The sequence below is a fragment of the Bombus pascuorum genome, chromosome 13, assembly GCF_905332965.1.
Source record: "Bombus pascuorum chromosome 13, iyBomPasc1.1, whole genome shotgun sequence".
Lineage (NCBI taxonomy): Eukaryota > Metazoa > Arthropoda > Insecta > Hymenoptera > Apidae > Bombus > Bombus pascuorum.
The window spans coordinates 7,479,606-7,501,788 of NC_083500.1; the positions used below are offsets into that span (position 1 = coordinate 7,479,606).

General features: G+C 37.4%; 3 protein-coding genes across 3 annotated transcripts in view; 1 reads left to right on the forward strand and 2 right to left on the reverse strand.

Annotated features, from left to right (window-relative positions):
• The window catches only part of LOC132913512 (uncharacterized), a 50,103-nt gene extending 46,658 nt beyond the window's left edge, over window positions 1-3,445 (reverse strand). The window contains exon 1 of the mRNA XM_060971916.1: window positions 1,032-3,445. Within this exon, the coding sequence (XP_060827899.1) occupies window positions 1,032-1,234 (203 nt within the window). The 5' untranslated portion in view covers window positions 1,235-3,445. The remainder of the gene's footprint in view (window positions 1-1,031) is intronic.
• A 7,729-nt stretch (window positions 3,446-11,174) lies between these two features.
• Window positions 11,175-13,780, forward strand: LOC132913758 (E3 ubiquitin-protein ligase RING1). Its single transcript, XM_060972291.1, has 4 exons — window positions 11,175-11,443; window positions 12,037-12,415; window positions 12,522-12,824; window positions 12,905-13,780. The coding sequence occupies exons 1-4, from the start codon at window positions 11,201-11,203 to the stop codon at window positions 13,120-13,122; spliced, it is 1,143 nt and encodes a 380-aa protein (XP_060828274.1). The 5' UTR covers window positions 11,175-11,200; the 3' UTR covers window positions 13,123-13,780.
• Window positions 13,781-14,764: 984 nt separating this feature from the next.
• LOC132913585 (uncharacterized) lies at window positions 14,765-17,590 on the reverse strand. The gene is made up of 5 exons (XM_060972016.1): window positions 17,567-17,590; window positions 16,805-16,959; window positions 16,153-16,431; window positions 15,410-15,586; window positions 14,765-15,151 (listed from the first exon to the last, which is right to left on the reverse strand). Exons 1-5 carry the CDS (start codon window positions 17,588-17,590, stop codon window positions 14,839-14,841), a joined length of 948 nt encoding a protein of 315 aa, XP_060827999.1. The 3' UTR covers window positions 14,765-14,838.
• Window positions 17,591-22,183: the final 4,593 nt, after the last annotated feature.

The window sequence follows — 22,183 nt, forward strand, 5'->3', positions numbered from 1 at the left end:
CAGTGGGAAGAGGAAGTAACAAGAGTATTTCAAGCTACAAATACGATACGCTTTGGAGGAATCATTTCATAAAATACCCCTTCTCCCAGCCCCTTTATTATATTAAGATATTTGTGTAGTTAGAACTCATGAGAGCTTTGGGTTTTTATTAGGCAAATTAAATTAGATTATCAATTAAGTAAGGGTTTTCTTGAAATTAACAAATAGGATGCTTTCAATGCTTTTAAGTTGCTTTTAATGCTTTCAGTGCTTGCGGTTAGTTTTGGGTTAAATGCATGCATAATTAAAGTACTATTTAGTAATAGTAGTAGTAGTAAATAGTGCTAGTAGTAGTAGTAGTAATAGTATTTAAGTTTTATATTTTTTACTGTCAGATTTAGCTGTTCGCGTCGGTTTTTAAAACGTTTCTTTTGATGTTCCTTTTGCACGACGATCAGAGGTTTGAATGTTTTGCAAACGCATATCAAAAGAAGAATTTTCTTAAACTTTTGAATATAAAATTAGTCAATTTTTGCGTTAAAGGAAGGGTGGATGGGATCGTGGTTAGGGAGGGTCTCCACTCGCAGCAACCTCCACGTGGTGAGACCCGGGTAATCGGCATTATTTCATATATAATTACTAATCGCATTACTAGACATGATACAATTATTAATTATATAACAAATAATACGAGCTGATTGGCTGCGATCGCGATTGTAGTTAAATTATTTATTGTTATTATTAAATATTTATTAAATAGTCCTCATTGATTTCTGTATGGGTAAAGACGACATAGGTTTTCATTTTGTAGTTGTTTTTGAGTAAAAATATGTTCAATAATTTAAAAAGTTGTATTTCTTGAAGTTTATCCTGCAATACTAAACATTTCATTTAATTCTATGTTAAACTGAACAATTATTGCACATATTCATATTGTAATTATAAGATATGACCGCCTGTATATTATACATATTATATTATACCTCCCTTGCATTTATGTACAGTTTCTTACTTTCCTTCATTATCCGTGATATAATAGAAAACTGACTTACCTGTCGAAAGTAAGACTGTCTTGTCCATAATCACACGTGTTGCATCCGCTGCACCTCGATGATAAATCAGATTCTCGATCGGCATCATCGGAGCGACCATGTTCCTTTCGATGATCAGTTACTATACTCCACGTTCTATGGATAAGGTAGAATAGGTAAAGCGACTTGCTTCGTTGGCAAGGTTGCGATCTTGCGTTTCCCATTTTATCAGTTGTCAGTATTTTCCAACGTGTAATTTTTTATTTATCTTGACTTTTATTGCCTTAATCAGTTCTCAAAGAAGGTTTGAAATTTCGATAAAAATAAACTTTCACAATTTGCGATCATACGAAATAAGGTAAGAAAGCTCCTGTTTCTAGTTTCTTCTTATTTCATACCTTTAGAGAGTTTCTTCTATTCTCTTTATTTCATTCCTTTATAGTTTCATAGATTCCCTTCTATTTTCTCAGTTTAATTCGTTTTAACGCTACGAGATACATTAACGATATGCACCGCGTACAGAGTGCTTTTTGTAATCCTCTTTGCTCGCAAGATTTTTCTCTTTATCGATCAGATATCTTGCGTGATACGCCCACATTCCTTGGACAATGAGGAATTTTTCTCGCGCGATGTCTCACCGATATCACGCTATCTCCTGCATTGTCTTTGCCTCCACCAGCGTGTGTTCGTACTTGCGTAATTACAGGCTTGGCTGACCCCTCGAAGGGTGCATTTATAAATTAGCTGCGTGTGTCTACCCTTCTTTCTCCATCGGCGGAAGCGTTAAAAGCACGTCCTCGTAACTTTATTAACATATCTTGACATGCAAATCCATAAATTATCCCCACGACTTTAACACGTGATCGTTTAAGCGATTTCTATATCGTTATTTGTACATTTCTATCGGGTGATATACGTACAGCACCTTGATTGCATAATGTCATCGATGCATTTGCACGTGCACCCTTGGATCGTTCTCGGTTGAAACTTAATTTTCGCTTAATTACGACTCCATTAATTAGAGTAATTCGCTCTACGGGTACAATTATAGTCTCGTTACTGATACCGGTACACTCGTCCTTGCTACGATTCACGCGACATATTATCTTCGTGTCGTTAACGTCATTAGTGTCACAGTAGCCGGTGGCTCGACGATTCCCATACTTGTTGCTCGTGTACTGCCATCATGTACGGCCCCCGTTGGCGCACTCGGATGGAAAAGAACGAGTTCCTTCGAAACGCGTCCTGTCGCGAACGTCCACAGCCATTCATCTTATCCAGTGGCACATTAGACCTTTCGTCGTGCAAATTTCTTTCAAATCGATATAACGGCGTCCCGATGGAAATTTCGAACGATTCACGATTGCACACGTACCACGCGGAACGAATCGAGACGTCTTATCGTTCCATGCCGATTTACAGCGATAAGAATCTAATGAACAGTTGGACGAATCAATTTGTCTGAAGAAAGTAAACACTGTTCGCACCAAGTGTTAAAAGAGGAATTGATTAATCGATGAATGACGAATGACGCGACGAGCGGAACCTCTGTGAACTTTTGCAAAAACCCAGCCAGACGGTATGGCTAGAAAACCTAGTGATCCACTGACACGCGAAAAATCGTTGAAACCGTTATTACGCTGCATTACGAGCTCATTCCGACGCAGGGAGCATTTTTCCTCCGTTTAAGGCAATCGATTTCTTACGCCTTTCTTTCTTTCTTTCTTTCTTAGAACTGTTATCCGTAGTACTGTTCGACTTGTTTTCTCTCAAACGACCGAGATCGCTAACGATTCTGTCTCTTTAGTAAATAGATCAGTCATTCTTTTTATACATGAATCCGATTCATAATAAATCAAACTTCATGGTATAAATATGACGATATCTCCCGATCCTATTTGTATCGTAATATTTACCAATACAACAAGTCGTCAAAAACTGTCTAGTTGAACCATAATCTACGCATTTCGATCGCTCGAACGGTCTCGTACGAGGTCCTCGCCGATGCGTGTCGCCGTTTTAATTGTACTGAATTTCTCCCGAACGCGCGTGTGTGTTAAACGTAAAAAACGTTAGCTCTAAAATCGAATGAAACTTGTTCAATGCTCGAATCCTTCTTATAACTTCCTGTCCACTGGAGAATCACATTTCACTTTCTTCGACGTCTGTGTCACGCGTCACTGCCGCCGACGTTTACCACACACTTGGTTTTCAATCGTGTTCCTCCTTTCTCGAAGTGGCGGGCATTCGCTAATTATATATTTTCTGACGTAGGTTGGAAATTGGCGCGTGTACGCGAACCCCATAGGTATGTATCGAAAGGTCGGTAAAAATCCTTGCACGAGAGGCTGCGGAGGCATTCACCGGGCGGGTTTCAACAGCCGACTGCCAACTCGTGAATGCCCCGAGGTGCACGTGTGAGCATCGCCTCTCTCCAACGAAGCTCCTCTACATCCCGCCTCGCGGTCGCCACCGACGTCCAGGAGAATTCGCGAACCGCGTGTGGGTCAAGCCACGACCTACGTCGCACCGGTGCCCTGTAGGTCGCATAGAATACGCGTAAACAAGGGATCGATTCACTGGGTCAGCTTCCTCGATCTATTAACCCTTCATAGTCGTACGTCGATCTGAACTTTACATTTCGTTCCGCTCTTTCTACTTTCGACAGTTATTCGGTCATTAAAACGAAATTAACTTATTAATCTTTCGTGATTCTACGTACATCTGAACTTTACATTTCGTTGCATCCTCTTTTTCTGATATATGGGATATACACGTCTGCAGTCTTTTATACTGAAATTTTATTCGATACGAAGGTACGTATGGCAATGTAGGTTATTTCAACGAAATTCTTTAATCTATTTACTTTTTATGGCTCTATGGTCGACTGAGTTTCACCTTTCGACTTATTCTTTTTTCTTTTTAGGTACAAGATATATGTACTTTTTTATACTGAAGTTTAATTGATTACAAATACGTTGATATAGATTATTGAAATGATATTGATGAATCTATTAACTTTCCGCAGTTTTGCGTAGATCTGAACTTTATACTTTGTTTTATTCTTTTAACATATGAGAAACGTATACTCTTCTGTATCGAAGCTTAATTCGATACAATTATGTCAACGTAGATTATTGGAACGAAACTGGTTAATCTATTAACCTTTCGTGGTTCTACTATGATTCTACTTTGATATGAATCTTTTATTCTTTTATTTCCAATGTATAAGATATATTCTTTTGTACTGAAGTTTAATTTGATACGAATGTATCTTTGCAGGTTATTGAAATGACATTGGTAAATCTATTATTAATTGATAGATCTATTAATCCTTTGTAGTTCTACGGCAAAGTGAACTTTGGATGTCTTGTATTATTCTTTCCGGTTTTAGTATTTCTTTTGCATTAAAACTTGATTTGATACGGAAATATGAATCACTTGCGATCTTACGTCAAGTTGAACTCTGGACATTGTTTGCCCTATCACTTTTCCTACTTTCAGAATGTAAAATGGATTTTTTGTTGTATGAAAGTTAAACCTGATAGAAGCCAGTATGTTATGGAATCTTGTTTTTTAACGTCTGTCTACGACAGAGGATTCCAGGAATTTATTTAATATTCCTTTCGTCACTGTTTCTCTTACCACCATAATTGTGCAATTACATGTTTAAAGAAATTGGAAGACTCATAGATAAGTTCATCTAGCTCTTACTTATTCATACAATTTTTTGCATATCTCTGATTGATGTAACGAGCTTCTGTAAAGTATCTACAATATTGCGTTTGCGCAATTTCTGCACATTATTTCACTGCTAGATCATTAACAGAAGAAATGAGAAGCAACTGATAGAAATTTCTGTGGATCTTACTGAAGATCGACAAGCCTGATAAGATCGAGATAAACGATCGAGTAAATTGCCGTGTGATTTTTTCAGTGTTCATGAGTTTGTAATTTTCATTGGGGAAAAGGAACGCGATGGGCGTGTAATAGGAAACTGATTTCAAACCTGGTGGTTGGATTAAGGGTGAAAGTAAATTGTTCGTTGGTTTGTTGAAGAATGTTTATTCGAAGAGGAAGCCGGCGTCGATCGCGGTTCTCTCGATTTACAGGCATCGCCTGAATTGCGCTGGAACGTCGAGGTAAAAGGTGAAATTCCAAACGAGTCTTCTTCATCGCGAAACATCCTTGGAACATTAATAAGACGGCTCGCAAAATAGATACTTCCTCGCTGCGTAATTCGCATCCTGCGAGTGAGTCGGATAGATTCGGCTCGTTTTAATATGCGAGAGATTATCCTTACCATCCTCGAAGTGAATTTACAAAAAAAAGAAAAAAATGAATGTTACCGCGTTTGTTGGTTTTCACCGAAGATGAAATCCGTTAGTACCCAGGTCGTGTTGATTTTACTGTGATTTTCTAATGAAAGGTAATCAAGTACCGGTGCGGGATAGAATTGGCAAGAAACGTGGTTTTCACGACTGAAAATGGGTCTGCACTGTAACAGACACGCGAGAAAGACCCCTTTAATCAACGAAGCAGGAAAACCCCGAAGAAAAAACGTTATTTTCACTAAGCGATTTATTATTGTTTGCAGAGACTGTCACTTATTAGTCAGTAAGATCCATCAATCTTTCCGATTCACAATATCGAACGTGAAAGGGCGATAGTATATCGTTTAATCTTTCTCGACAAGTGTTTCATCTTTATCGCTGAATATTTTAATAACTTCATCTTTTAATCTTATGCCATTTTGCTTTCAACCTTACGCTCAACCTTGATGCCATTTTGACTTCGATCAAAAATTGATTCTTCAATTTCGCGCTAACCTAGTTGGATTCGTGCGATGTTCCTTCATCGAAGATCCTCGGGAAGCTAATAATTTACGGTAATTGCACTGCTGTGTTATGCAATCGAAGATTATAAGATCGACACAATCTATTTATATAAATATAAAGTAATATCCGTGATGTTAGTGACTATCGTGACGGTACGTCGAATTTTCTATTTGACGAGTACTAATAACCCGTGTAAATCTCATAGCGGGACCAACAGGTTTTTGGCTGAAATACCATATTTTACCGTACAGTCCTAACACCGAAAACGTAAAATGGCCTACTTATATTATCGTTCATAAATATTTTATAAGTATAGGTATAAGTATATGTTATATAAAACATTTTAAAGTTTCCTTAACGCTATAGTGAGAAACGAATGCCATAATTACATTGATCAAACTTGAAACCAGTACGAAAATGTATATAGAAATTACAGGATATTTACTGCTAACATTGTATTAATAAAAAATTAGTGCATATTAACTATGTAAATGCTTTTATAGTCTCTATGAAATATATATACTTGTATTAAGTATCTTATAACTTTCGTGTACATCTTTAGATTTGTTTTAAACTTTACCAATATAATCTTGAGTCTCATTACAATGCCAGTGAAATTCCAAAATACACATGAAATTTCAGACACACGTATACATATTGATAAAAGAGGTTTCTACGAGTATTTGAATGCTTTTGTAAGTTGTTACAATGCAATAACTTGAAAGTATCGAAATACTTATGGACAGTAGTGTATCTCTAGATTGAATAGAACGTTGCGAATCTCTAACCAAAACAGATCAGTCCGTGTTCGGTGCACAAGATAAGCGATTGCACTCGTGTATCATTCGGTGAAAAGAAACCGTACCTACTTCCGGCTTCTTGTGCAATGTCGGGAACAAGGAAACGCTCTGAACGTACTAATGAGATGGGTCTTGCAATTATTATCGCACGTCGCAGCGATTTGGCTCGTAAAGTCGCATTGCAACTTTGATTCTTTGTTTTCTTCTATACGTTATCGTTCATCGTTTTTCCATTCATTGCTGCAAATGTGTGATCGTAATTATAGATTCAAGTGGTCGCATTTTTCAACTCTGTTACATTGTTAACAAGGTGGAACCGGAGCTCTTGATTATTTATATGATCCACTTAGGAATAATCTAAAAATTTCAAGGCTTCTCTGCTATTACAATTGTATACAATGCACCGTCAGATTTATACGACTGTACGCAATATTTTTAATCGTAAAATGAATTTTATGTTCTTTAGAACCTGTTATATTGATTTCCTCCATACGTATTTAATTTGTTTGGTTGCTTGATCGTATACAATAGAACATAAGATTTATATGATTATATGCCTTTTTTATTGTAAAGTGAATTCTATGTTTAAAGCCTGCTATACTGCGTTCATTTATTTGAACAGGTTTTTTGTTTCATAAATTTATAAAGACAATTGTCTATAAGAGATTTCACTTTTAAGTCACGGTTAAGTAGTAATTTCAAACGTCAAACGAAAGACTGAAATTAAGAATTCCCTATAATTTAATACATTGAAGAAAATTACAGGCACTTAATGTTCCCTTTATTCCGAAAGGTTTTTATACAATTCTCCTATAAAGTAGAGGATAAAATAAAAATTAAAAAAAAAAGCAGTCTTGACAGCCAGTCGTTAAATTCCAGAGAAGAAACATAAAGCAAAGTCGGAGTACAGATCTAAGAAAAGTAGGCATACCGAAAAATACATGAAAATGTAGCACTTCTAGTACGAATGAAATTCAAATAAAAGTTTTTAAGGAAACGTCGTTTTAATCGTGTTAGATCAAATGGAAATAGCGTAAAGACAGAACCAGCATATTGATTCTTCGTATTAGAATCGCGCGAAGTATGTCCCCCAAGCTAAACTTCATTTTCATTTGATAACTGATCGTAACCTTTGCGTAATCGTGTCGTGAATGAAAGCTCGATCCTTTCACGCGAGGTAGTGACCTTTCCGGTTGCGAGAGATCGTCTCGTAGGAAGCGTAAAACGTGGCTGCTGGTTAATCCATGGGTCAGGATGGATCCACCATGTACGGTGATTCTTCTGGGTCAGATTCACGCTTGACCTGGGCTGAACGGATACTTGTAACCATGTATCAAGCGGCAAGAACACTGCTCCTTCCGGATGCTTGCGCAATGTAGGGAACAAGGAAGTCGAGAAGGAAATAATAATTATTACCGTCTTACAGTAGCAAATCGTTGTCCGGCGAACGAACGAATCGTTGGAGCATTCACTGAAACTAAATCGAAGCTTTTGCTTTCGAATCCTCGAATAACAACAACAGATCCTCTACAGCAGAACTATACAGTAGAAATTTGACTTTGTCAGGAAACAAACAGTTTATACGTGTGTTATACATGTATAATTACAGTTAATATTATTATGCTCAGATGAGTGAATTCTACCAGTGAAAGTTCAAATAAATAGAGTTCTATTGTAAAATGTAATTGTTATAATGGCCCAGTAGCAAATCGTTGTCGTATTAAGAAACCATTGGAGCATTCATCGATATACTTTTTTATATTGAAGTTTAGTTCCATACAAATACATCGCCATAGGTTATTGGAATGAGATCGGTTAATCTATTAAATTTTCTTGGTTCTACATCGATCTGACTTTTACGTTCCGTTCTATTTTTTTGTTTTATCTTGCTATTATCATGCTGGTACAGTAGCAGATCGCAGTCATGCAAACGGATCATTGGAGCATTAACTGAAACTAAATGAAAGCTTTTACCATCGAATCATCGAGCACAGATCGCTTCTGTATTAAAACGCGCGCGAAGAAGATCGCGTTGTTGCTTGTTTTGTAACGTTCCCCGATGGGATCGATAGCCTTTCACGTCGATCGCTTCGGAACGATCGATTATAAAACGTTTCACCGTGGTCCATTTGGAGAGTCTGCGCGGAGCTTCTTACACGCGATTTACCTCGAACGTTTTCAAAATTATCACGTGATGAATATCGTGAATAGGAATCCAAAGATTACAAGGTTTTGTACCGGAAGCATAGTGAATCGGCACCATAAAAAGATATTGTTCGAAAATTACAGTGGAAGACTTAGCCCGATGGGCGTTCCCCGCGAGCTTACGTAAAATGAAGATACGATTCCATGAGAAGAAGCGCATGCACAAAAAGGATACGTAAACCGTACTATAATATCTATAATACCCGTGTGACCGTGGTTTGGCATCGCTATGTAGGCAGTACACGGGGAGATCGTGGCTGGGAATTACGTAAGCTTCGCGAGAGAAAGATTGTCCGCTAGAAAGCATGTCAATGTAGCAATCTGGCCGTTTTTATATAGTTTTCTAATAGCCTGTCTCTTGTTCACTGTAATTCTTTGTCGTCACGCTCCGACCGTCGAAACTGGAATAAATCGATAGTTTTCATTCAATAAAATCCCTAATATCAGTTGAAAAGTATTATGGAATTACAGAGTATCGGAAATATCAATTTTCCAGCACGTCGTTCAACCTAGATTTTTTTCAATCGAACGACAGAGAGAAAGAGAACACGGTGAACGGTTAATGCATCGTCCTTCGCCAAAGGCAAAGAATTAAATCGAGTTAAAAAGTTGACGGAGCAGGATCACCGTTAAGTGGAACAAGGTGTCGCCCCGTATTACCTTCGCCGACTGACCTATAAATTTCGCATACATTAAAATATGTTTAGTCCAATTTTTACGAACGAACACACCTTACATCGTCAGGGTACATACGAAAGGCCATCGAAAGGCATGTTAATGGTTTTAAATATCCAAGTTCGTTCAACTATTACGAGGATAGAGACAGCTAATTTTTCAACTTCTATATAAACGTTTTTAATGCTCTCTGCATATGCCTATAAATCACTTCATAAGTCTGTCGATAGATTTCTCGTTATCTTACGATATACTCTTTAACTTACCTGTTTTGCATCGAAACTGTACTAGTATTAATAAGAAGCTAATGATATAATTTGACATAAGTCGTATACATATGCATATTTTCCGTAGTATTTTTCTTTTGCTCGTCGAGACGAGCAGTAGCAAAAGATGGATAACACTCGGTCTAGTGATTGAAGACGCCGATCGTATCGTCGAAGAAAGGTGATAAAACACGTCTTCCCAATAAGCACCGACAGGCGCAATTACGGTTATCTACAGTTAAGGTCAGGGAAAAAAGGAGTTCGGGTCTCGTCGGTCTAGTTTGCCATGTTAGATCGATGCGCGATTGCACCTCTGTACTCGTTCGCTTAGAAAGATGTATCCAACGCGTATGCGGCGATGGCCGAGCTACGCCCATCTTAGACGGTATTATATACCGTTATATTATTTATAACGAGGAAACATATTTTGCCTACGCTTATGCGCCTTCCCGCCCTCTATGCCTGTATTTTCTTCGCTTCCTTCATTCGCCACGATCATACGATCGTACTTTCGTTCCAGTGTTAATTGCAGTTGCAAACACGGTATCGAGTCGACCAATGTTATTTATAAAGCATGACAAGTGTCTCCACCGATTAGTTTATCAACTTATATCGCGGATTATTAAATATCTTTGAATGCGCCCGCCGCTTAATAACAGGGACCCACTTTATCGACCTTCATTTTAATGGTCTCGTTAAATGTACCTTGTCTGTGGTTAAATCTATACTAATTCCTCTCAGTGGTTTGCTGGATTGCCTTTTTTTTGTCAAAGATTTTATATCGTTTTAATCCATTCTTTCCTCCTTCTATTTCTGAGATTATAGATCCATATGTACATGGCATGCAAAGATTTCCGATCAGAATACATTTTTAATTTTATATTCGAAAAATGATATCTAAAAGAATTTTAAATAAAATTTGAGTATAAGAGTATGATTAAGAAAATATTATAATACACAAGCACAGTTAAATGATTGTATAACATTACTTAAAATTCTTTTTAATAATAATAATAAAAGAATATCACTTTTAAAGTATAAAGTGAGAAATCTCTCTGGTCAGAAACTTTTATACGCCACTGTAGCGTTTCCTTTCTAAATCTTTTAATTTCTTCATCTTGTGTCCTGCGTTCAATTACCTCTCACTGTATCCACTGTGACTGAACCTATTTATTATGCTAATTAGAGTCTGCCATGTATGGATAAAACAAAAGAAAGAAACCCAGGAAAAGGAAACGAGGAAAAGCACCATGGACAACTTTTTTCGTAGTCGCCCGCTTTTTTAGCTTACTGTCCGGAATCGCGTTTAAAACTTCACGGGGATACCGTAAGATGGCGCTAGTGAAATTCAGACGGCTATATGTGGTGTGTACAGGCTTTTCAGCTGATGGCTTGTTGTAGTCAAGATGGCTTCCGCGGAGCAAGTCGGTCTGAACAAAACTTGGGAATTATCGCTGTATGAGCTTCATCGTACGCCTCAGGATGCAATTACTGACAATACAGAAATCGCAGTCAGTCCACGAAGTTTGCACAGTGAGCTTATGTGCCCAATTTGTCTGGATATGCTTAAAAAGACTATGACTACCAAGGAGTGCCTGCATCGTTTCTGTTCCGATTGTATTATTACGGCACTTAGGAGCGGTAATAAGGTACGTGCATGTTCTGGAATCATTCTGACGATAACTATTAAATAAATAATCACTCTCGTGACGAAGAGTATCTAGATACTTCTTGTTTCACTAAAAAATTGATGCTATCACTTGGTCAATATCCCGTCACTGTTCCTTTTTTCCTATATATTACGCTTTTATGTAAATACTACTATGTCTTTTTATATGTAGTCTTAGATCAATTATGCAGTCAAATGCTGAGGTAATTTTTTAACGAAAAGTAGTTGCGATCGTATTTTCAATCTATTTTTGTCAAATTCGATGATTTTAGCGCGCTTTTTCAACTGCACCGTAAATAACGCTTCATAATGTGTGTGTAATGTTTGTATCTTTATTTCGATGATGTTAATTAAAGTAGAATGTTCTGTTGATTGTTGAGTTTAGATTCCTGTTTTATTTGATAACGCATAAAGTTGTGTTTATCCTTTATTCTCTAAGATAGTTTATAAGTTATTAGTTTTGAATGTCAAATGAAGTTGATTTGTTTTGTTTATTGGCCTTTGTGAGTTAAGTTACTGGTAGAGGTTAGGTTGGTTTTGGGAAATGTGCAAGATGTGAAATTCTGTTTATAGGAATGTCCGACATGCAGAAAAAAACTGGTATCCAAGAGGTCTCTCAGACCAGATCCTAATTTTGACCTATTGATTTCTAAGATATATCCCAGTCGTGATGAGTACGAGGCACACCAAGAAAGAGTACTGGCAAAACTAAACAAGTCGCATTCACAGGCTGCATTGGTAAATTCTATTACAGAGGGGATCAAATTACAAAGCCAAAATCGTTCTCAGAGGTCTAGAAAGAATGCTAACGAGTCAGAGAATGCTAGCAACGCAACATCCTATAACAATTCACAAAATGCAAGTGCCCCAGCAACACCAAACGCTACAAATGCTGCGAATCAAAGTGACTCGTCTCAAAGTACAACAGGACCTTTAAATAATAGTAGTGGAGGTAATTTAAAAAATTCTAGTCGCACGTAGTTTGTAATAGCTTTACTGTATCTGCTTGGATATAGTGAATAGATGGGCCCGTAGTGAGTAAAATCGCCAATTTGCAGGTACAACATCCAGAAATTCTACCACGCCATCACCAAATCCAGCAAATCAAATTCCCAAACCTCCAAAACGACAGAAAAGTTTACAAAATTCGGAGAATGACTCATCTAGTGCAGAAGCCGAAACCGGTGGTGGTGATTCCATGGTAGACACAGAGGGTGAAGGTCCGAGCGAACCTTTAATGCTTAATGAAATCGAACTCGTCTTCAAACCACATCCTACGGAAATGGCTGGAGATAATTCACTCATAAAAGCTTTGAAGGAAAATAGTATTCGGTACATCAAGACAACGGCGAACGCGACAGGTGAATATTCGAAAAAATCATACGGATCTAAGAAGGCTATCCAGAGAAGATCAAGAAATAATCCCTATTAATTTTTATAGTGGATCATCTGAGTAAGTACCTGGCTATGCGGCTAACGTTGGATCTGGATACAGAATTATCAGAATCGGATAGGCTATTGAATTTTTGCATCTACATAGCACCATCGCCTGGTCAATTAGTGGTTTTAAGCGGATCTCAAACGTTAAGACAGGTGAACGACAAATTCTGGCGCGTCAATCGACCCCTGGAAATGTATTACTCGTGGAAGAAGACCTAGGGAAGGCCTCGAAAGTATCAATCTGACGGGAGCTAACCCATTAAGCTCTAAAAATAGAAAATAAAAAACAAGAAAAAGAAAAAAAATCATTCATACTACGTGAAGTACAGAGAAATACAGAGAAACGTGTATTATTACCTATCAAAAGTTGATGAATATATTTTACTGTACTTCAGTAGCCTTGGATTATGTTCAAGAATCGGGAGAGGTACGAGAAAAACAAGTTTCTCATGATAGTGGGCAGTGGTGCAATTTTTCTCTTTGTGGGAGTGGTTGCTCGTACATTTCCTTCGTGGGGAACAATAGAAGAAGCGGATAGATTTTTAATTGAAGCTTTGTATAACAATTTATTCTAAATGCAACAGAGTTCAGTCCCTCGGATATACAAACTGCCATTCACCCAATTCCATTGGATTATGAATGGATTTATGGATTTTCGTGACGCTGAACCGTGAAATGCGTATAATATTCACCAGACTATGTCCTTTTTTCGCAGGTGTAAATTAATCCAATACGCCCAATTATACAATACTTGAGCAAATTGATGGCCTCAATGGTTAAGTAACTTATTTAATATAAGTCTCCGATCTGCTGTGGACCATTCTGTACAGTTTCACGAAAAAATAAATTAATGTATATACTACTACTCTTGTTAAAACAGACTATTTGAATCGTAGGAGACACAAATCACGTTTTCCTCTTAGAACTGCTCGAAAGTTCTTCTTTCTTGTTTCTTTATCCTTTTAATTCATCGAAGTATGATTGATCAGCTTTACTTCCTTATCCTCCTCAAAATGCTCTTTGATACGAAAATCTAATTTTCGATCACGTTAAAGGTACATGAAAAGCGTCTTTGGCTTAGTAGGCGGAATAATCGATAAGTGCCGACCCCATCCTGCGCCCTCTTGCAATTCCACTGAACCGAAAACAATGCGAACACTCCGCTCGGGTTATGCTACCCTCTTTTAGTAAACGGGAAACCACGTCGAATCATTCGTTATCCTTATGATACCGTATTGTATTATTTTTTATATCAACTATAATTCTTCACTGTTAAACGTTCCCATACCTTTTTCTCTATTCTTGTTTCTTTTAATTCATTTTGACAAAGCGGTAATTTTGATGAATATTCCCTTAAGAGGTTATTGAAAAATATTCTGCGAATGTTAATTTTTATTGCTATTATATCACGATAATACGTAAAAAAGAAAACGTTAGAATTGAGAAGATCGGAATAGACAGAAATAATATACATAATAAAATACACGTAGAGTATCCGGTAATTCGTCACCTAGTACATTTCTCGTTCTTTCGCAAGATCCCCATCATTAATTAATGAATTCATGACAGCGTTAGATTCACACCAATCTACTAGCCCATAATTACAAAGTACGCAACCAAGTAATAATCAAGGCTTCTAATTAGCGTTGGAAATGAATTTCTAGACATATTCTCTATCACGCTTTAGACCTTGTGATAACGGTAGAATCATTAATAGCGAAATGCTAATTAGTCTATTTCTGTCTAAGAAGACTGAATACTGGTAACGAGCGAACATTGTTACGAGTTCTTGGACTATTGCATCGCCTGAGAATTCTACTTTACGTCTTGGTTGCGCTCGTTAATATACAGGAAATTCATGTTTCTATTTATATTCAGAATTGCTTTTTATTTTTCACGTACTCACGAGCAACACCACTTTACAGTTTAGCGTTGTTAGAACGAGACTAATTTGCTTGGTTTCTTATCGAGAAGTATTTGATTGCTTTCCTTGGAGTCCGTGTCCTTCGCTTCTGTTACAGAAGACGATCCATTAGACAGTAAATTCATCGAAGATCTTTCTCTCGTTAGAAAGCTTATCGCTCCGTCGTCTTGGAAATTTTCTCCATACCCTGCTTCTTCGTCTTCGCTCCATTCTTCCAATGAACTTCTCTCAGAAGAATCCTCTTTGAAAATATCTCTCGCCTTCCCTTCCTCGGCGTTATCCAACCTCTCCTTGAGAAGTTTGTAAACCTCGTCCGAGGCGAACCTAAAAATTCAAGTCCATTAGAATATTAGAGTATTAGAGTAATAGAAGACAGTATCGATCCAAGCCTTCCAGGAATTCTTTTTCGATCCTATTATATTGGATATCGTCCCTCCCATTTAGCGTCACGTGTTATTCATTTTCAACGGAGAAAGAAACTCATTATAGTGGTTCACAGTCTATCCTATTTTCTGGTAATGCGTGCAATCCCACCGGTAACGAAATAGATGGAATGACGTAACCAATTGGAGGAATACTAACGGCATTTTATAAGGTTCCTTGTACCAGAGCGGGAATCCCGTGGGATTGTATCTTCCATCCGGAATCGAATTCTCGGTCGGCAATGAATGCAGCTTGAAATGCGCCGGTTCGACCGTCTCCTCCAATAAGGCTGACACTTGTCGCGCGTATTCCTTCGTACCAGCTGTTCGTTCCAGTCTGGGAATTAATCGCAATACAATTTTCTCATGCTTAACTGAATATATAGCGGCACACAAATGTATTTATGTACTTTCTTACTTATCCTATTATAGAAAATTGTTACGTACATATTGTATGTGTTAGATAAAATATTTTGAGATTTCATTAGCACTATAACGAGGCACGATTGTCATGCTAATATTGATCAAACTTGAAACCAAGTTGACGATGTATATAGAAGTAGTAAGATATTAATTGCAAACATATATTTAGTAAGAAATTAACATACAGTATGAATACTCATCTTGAACATATAACAAAGGTAAAGATAATGCCACTGAATGTTGAGGCATACTAATATAACTAGTAATGGACTGTTTAAATACTTTCTAAGTATGCGTCTTGTTCAAGTACTAAATTTTTGCAAAATATATACTTGCATCAAATACGTATATTCTACGAACATTTTCGGGTTTGTTTCAAACTTTCCCAATATTATCACGACAGTCGAGTGTGAATCGATGTCGCCATTTTTAGAATTTAATTTGGTCACTAAATTTCATCGTGTTTCCTCATTCACTTACTTTTGTACCATCTGCCTGGTGAATTCTAGTCTCGGCGTTGGTTTGTAGCTAGTTGATGATGGACTAGTAGAATCCAAAAGACTTCTCACTCTGCCAGCTCGTGGCTTGTTCGATTTTTTTTGGATATCATAAAAGTTTCCAAAGTGCACCGCAGCATCGTCAGGAAGGTTCGTGGTTAATCTAGTATCTTTAGCAGCTTTGTTCTTCTTCGCTAATTCCTTGTCTGCGGCATTGGTCGAGCTTTTCGAGAAGTTGGACTTTTGCTTCCTTCCTTGAGACCTTGGAACGATAATGATTGCGTGTTAAAGTAACAACGGTGTCGTTACGCCGGATGCGTGGATGCGTGTTCTCCACGGACTCGTTTGTTCATCGTTACGTTCGTTGAGTGCCTGTTACTTTGCTCCAATCGTTTACAGGGATCGCGTTTAACCCACTTATACTTGAAATTACACGGCTTGACATTTTAATAAATCTGGACTAACTGCAAGAAGTTACTCGAACGACGTGATAAAAAAGGATAAACTGGAGAAACGAGTTTTCGAAACATCGATTACGCTACTTGAAAACCGCGAGCCAAAGTTTCTGCGATTATTTTGCACGATATAGTTTAAGTAAAAACCGTGACGGTGGAGGGCCATTAATTGACGATTACCGTGAAAGCACATCGTCCAATACAGAAGCTACTTGTTCATGTAGAATAATTTCGCTGCTCTTATAATTAACTTTGTGGATAAGAACGTCAGAAGAAAACAGGACGTGTGGCACAAATGGGTTGAAAAGTACGAAGACATGAAGTATGAAACGAGCCTTTTAATCCAGTGCTACCGTTTGATCATCCAGGATTGACATACGTACCGTTACGGAACATTTATTTCCGTTACATCGGTGAAACGCGCGTAAACCGAGTGGTATCGGTTAATTCATCGTGACAAGCAATTTGCGAGAAATTACAGTGAATAGAGGGAACGTTGGCCGAACACAGGAAAAGAACTTTGCAAGAGTCGCGTTAACTGTTTCGGCGACAATCGCGTCGAATTGCATGAATTATTCATTCGAACTCGAATTACGGACGTCGCCTATGTAGTCAGTATAATGAAACTTTACAATTTCCTGCCAATATGCAGCCGGATTTATATGTAACCTGGGATGAATCGGAATGGAGTAACGATGACCAAGAAACTCGATGTTGAGGTTTAATTCGTCACGCTAATCCATTAGCTGTGGTTTCCATTTGAAGGATTATAACGATTCTTGGCATTGATAGCGGTTTAGGTTGAAAGGCAACAATTTATAGGATCAGCGTCTTAAAAATTTTATTCTCAGAAATGGATAAAACTTTTTGTACGTCGTGTCAGACACGTTTAATGAATGGTATTTTATGTTTTGTGAGAACTTGTAATTTGAATAAGCTAACTTTATTCGCTTCTTCATCAATCATATCTGAATTCTCAGATAAGAATATACAGTTTTACATATTACATTGGTGCACGTGATACGCGTTTCTTTCAAGTTTGAACTTGATGAGCCGAACTTATCCATTTACTTTTAATCTATCAACGCAGTAATTATCAACCGCATCAAGGAGGAAGAAATTTATTATAAATCACGTATATTCAGTATTGGGGAAATTTGCGATTAAAATGTAACTGTACCTGTAATAATCAGAATATGTTTGAGATTGTTATGAGATTTCTGAAGAAAATGGCCTGAAAGATGTTATAAGCGTAAATTTAATATGTTGGGAAGATTAAAGTCTTTCTGTATTTCACCTAGATATTTTTTAATGCAGAAATTGTTTTAAAAGAAACTGTAATAGCTCCATTTCGGGAATTCTCTAATGTTAGAATCTTAGAGCTAATATCTCTTATAAATCTGAAGTAACGAAACTAGTTCACCGTTAGAAAAATGCATTGATTCATGCGGAATTTACTTGGATTTACTTGGATCGCTATCGAAGCAACTACGGGATTAAACTTTTATTCTAAAAAACGACATTTCATATGCACCAGCCTAATAATAAAAGAGCTATACGTAATCCTATAAAATTAATTTGTACAACAAGTACAGAATGAACTGGTTCATTTGTGCCGCTATTAATGCCAGGAAGTGGTAAGAAGAAAATGTAAATTTTGTATCATCGATCACGACCTCCAGATGAGGATTCTTTCATATTAGGTATTTTAAAAATATCTTTTGATTAAATACACTGAAAGCGATTAAAATCTATGGAATTATATGTATAAGGAGAAAAGGGTTGACGCTTGATGGGTTAATTACAGTAATTTTCTTCGACTTCCGCTGTCTTACTCGTGATCACGGTAATTCGACGCGGTTAATTTGAAATTCTTTATCGCGTTTGACATATTTTGATTTATATACGAGTCCTGTAACTCACTTTTGAAATTTGCCGATCAAACATGGTGATACGTACAGGTTATTCGACGTGGTGAATTTCTTTCGACGATGCTCGGAGATCCCTGTCGCTGATTTTACTTCAGATTTATGGAACATATTTTCCTGCAACGACTCGACGAATTTATCCCATTAATCGGATTATAGTCATCGATAAAATGTCCAAAACGTTGATTTTTCCTTGTTTATGGACACGTCATCGTCTTCTTGTACAAATTACCATTCGTTCGAGAGAAAGATTCCCAATAGCCAAGCTTTGCAAGGGAGACGCGAAGTCATGGTTACGAGATTAAGCCGGGGAAAACACGTAGCAGAAGCGTTTTAACGGAATTAGATTGGTATGCGTTGCAATCGTTTTAATGGTAGCTACATCGATAAAAGAGGGTTACTTTATTTTCACGTCGCAAACGCGGTGTACTGCTGACCGCAATTAATGAGAATACTCCTGATCCAGAATCGTGATAGATATTAAATAATCGTAATTTTATCTCGGAATACGATGTAGAATGCGATAATCTAAGAATATATAACCACGAAGAAACGAGACACAGGGTTTCTTTACGATTTGGTTATACAGGGGACTTTCTCGATTCTTTTCTGTCGTGTTCGTCTGATTTATTCGACCTATCAGCTGATTTCTTTCCATCTGTATCGTAACGAATTACACGAGGAGTGAAAGTGTGAAAGAAAGAGAGAAATCATAGTAGCACGAATGTTAATAAGTGTTTCTCCGCGGTTGGCGTAGCACGTGTCGCGCAGATATTCTCGAAACAAAAAGATGGCAAGCTCGTAAAGTACGTTGTCTCGTTTTTATGACGCGTTAAGAAAGCACCATGGAGCGACTGGTCAGTCTACAAGAGGGGGAAAAAAGGCGACAAGGGTGTACTGGGAATGGGGAACGGTCGGGCAGAAAGCTCGTAGCATGTAGTCGAATGCATCGCGGCTTAAAAAAGGGGAATAGAAAGCGTTCGCTTATTTACGATCGAAAAGAGCGAAGGCTCTCCTCGAATTCGTGCATGGCGCGCGAGAAAAGCGAGCAAAACCGCCGCGTGATGCATATCTTATGCACGTGCCTTGGAGAAAAAGAAAAAAGGACCATTGGTCCTGACTCGGCTACAAAATTATTTACTGCCCGTCACATCGAGAAATGCTAAATATTTCACAGGTTCAAAAGGCCTCGCACGACCCTTCTATTCTTATATACAATGGCACTATTCGACTCCTTAGCTTAGATTACACGAAACTTTTTAAAATTTCATGAATACCGTAACAAGACACGACTATCGTGATTATGTTGATCTAATCTGAGGGTAATTTGGAAATGTATGTAGGAAATGTATGTATGTAGGAAGACATAATTTCTTGTCTTTTATAGAAGAACAATTTGAAAATTCAATATTTTCCAACTAGTTTCACGTCCGAAATGTCTCTTCTTTTGATCGTGGAATTAAATGTGTTTTTACGTCTTTTTTAAATATTTGAAAAATTTTTAACAAGACGTCATGAATTTATCACCTATTTGCATAAAGCTCTTGTAGCTTCGTATAACTTTTATGTGTATGCATTTTTAGATTCGTTTCAATATAATTGCGTCTTATTACTAATGGAATTTCAAAATGTTTCATATAACGCACTCTCAAAATATCTCAATAAGTATCTGTAGCGGCACATGAGTTAGAGGACAATTCAGATAATGTTGTTTTACCTCGGAATATCAAAATGGTTAGGATACACGTAATGTAAAAATAAATAAATTCCGAACAAAACAATGTTGCCGCTATATGCAACCGTCGAACAAAGATGAATTTGAATTTTCCGACTCTCCCCCGACTAATATAAATAAGCAGAAGCGATCGTAAGGAAATGAATTACAGTCAATTGTTGATCAGTTATCAACCAGTTATCAACGAATTATCAGCGATCTAATTAACGAGTCATTAGCGATCCTATTTTACGACTTATACACTTTTTTAGCGAATCGGTTAGTACGAGCGTCTTTGCTAATTTATCATTTTAAATATATTCGGCGGTTTCAACAACGAGCAATCTCGTCCATTAAACCTTACCGACCAACCATCCTCTACATATCCAAATACCTTCATGAGCCACTGTACCATTTTTCTTTCTTCCTCCTCTCTCTTCTGAGATTTTGAGGATAGAAGAAACATGTTCGATTGCCATTCTCTACAGATCCCACTCCTTATTGTGAATATTTTTACAATGAAAACGGCTATGGTAACTGTTTTTCCTTCACAGATAATCTTGAAGAATGTGTCTAACCTCACCATCTCGGTTCCAACCGTGTGGCCCCGTTTTCATATCTCTTCCTATCCTAGGATTACGTAAACCTCCTACAACATATGGCGCGTGGAAAAATTTGATTTACACATAAAGGGTGTGTTTGCATAAAAGATATGGTCGTATGTATGGTGCTTATTTCCTGTTTGTCGTTGAAGTTTAATTGCCTCGTTGGCTACAGCGCACACAGTTGGTCCTCGACGCTGGGCAACATTAAATGTTACAACAGCTTGAGCAAGAGATTAAGGAATTAATAGGTTTCCCTTCGCTTTGAAAGATGCTCTGAAAGAGAGCGTTTGATCAGAAGAGGTCGTTTGATCGAGTTCGATGGAATTCGTCGGACAAATATTCGTTCGGGTAACGCCTTGAAAAAGGAACGATATCCGATACGTGGTGATTGGATCCGCGGTCGACCAGCATCCCTACGGGTTCATTCGTTGAAAAAGTATAAATTGTACTCGTTTTTTAGCTAGTTAAACTTTAATTAAATTTCCGTCTACTCTGGAAAGTTCCTGCTTGCGTTTTCCGTCCCATACTTTTACCGATTCCGTGATGCATGAATAATAATGAAATCCGAAACAGTTTGAATCGCTTCGAATCTGTCCATGTATCTGTATGGGTATATTCACATCAATTACGTTGAGAGTGTTCAGTATGAATTCTTAAAACTCGCTGCCAGACATAGCGTTATGCCTTTCGGCTCTCACAAATACCACGTAGTGCTAAATAATCTTAATCTTCCGACATTGAGTAATAGAAGGAAATTTCTTGACATCATGTTCGTAAGTAAGGTAGCCAAAGGTCTTATATCTTGTTCCGCGATCATTCGATTGTTCTTTCTTTACGTAGCTCCTAGATCGTTGAGAAATTACTCCCTTGTGTATACGGAGCACTTGTGGCTATTTTAAATCCATTAATGGAATTGTCCACTTTGTTAAGTCATTATGCCAGTACATTATGATATCGATCTTTTTGGATAATTCAGGTTATCCTTGAAGTATTTCTTAGAACATATACTTCAGTTTTTATTGTATTTATTTCATTGCTACTTTCGAATCTCTGTGTATGTATTTCTCTTTCTCTTTTCTTCATATTGCAAATATTAGTGTGTAATCTATTTTTTCCCGCATCACATCTTTGTTTACCTTGTTAATAGTAATCATAATAATAATAATATGGTCAAAACGAACGTGACTCGAAGCTTAAAACTCTTGGAAGTTCTGATAAGATCTCGATTCTTTAAAATCTTGATAGCCTTAAAAATGTTGATCGTCTTGAAATAGATGTATGTATGGTAATAGCTCAAAGCTTCCGGATTTTC

Coding starts and splice junctions, on each gene's coding strand:
- LOC132913758 (XM_060972291.1), top strand. CDS start 11,201: ATGGCTTCCGCGGAGCAAGTCGGTCTGAACAAAACTTGGGAATTATCG. Junction 12,416..12,521: donor TTTAAATAATAGTAGTGGAG/GTAATTTAAAAA, acceptor GCCAATTTGCAG/GTACAACATCCAGAAATTCT. Junction 12,825..12,904: donor GACAACGGCGAACGCGACAG/GTGAATATTCGA, acceptor TAATTTTTATAG/TGGATCATCTGAGTAAGTAC.
- LOC132913585 (XM_060972016.1), bottom strand. CDS start 17,590: ATGATTGATGAAGAAGCGAATAAA. Junction 16,960..17,566: donor TTGATGAAGAAGCGAATAAA/GTTAGCTTATTC, acceptor CTGGATTAAAAG/GCTCGTTTCATACTTCATGT. Junction 15,587..16,152: donor ACCAGGCAGATGGTACAAAA/GTAAGTGAATGA, acceptor ATTAATTCCCAG/ACTGGAACGAACAGCTGGTA.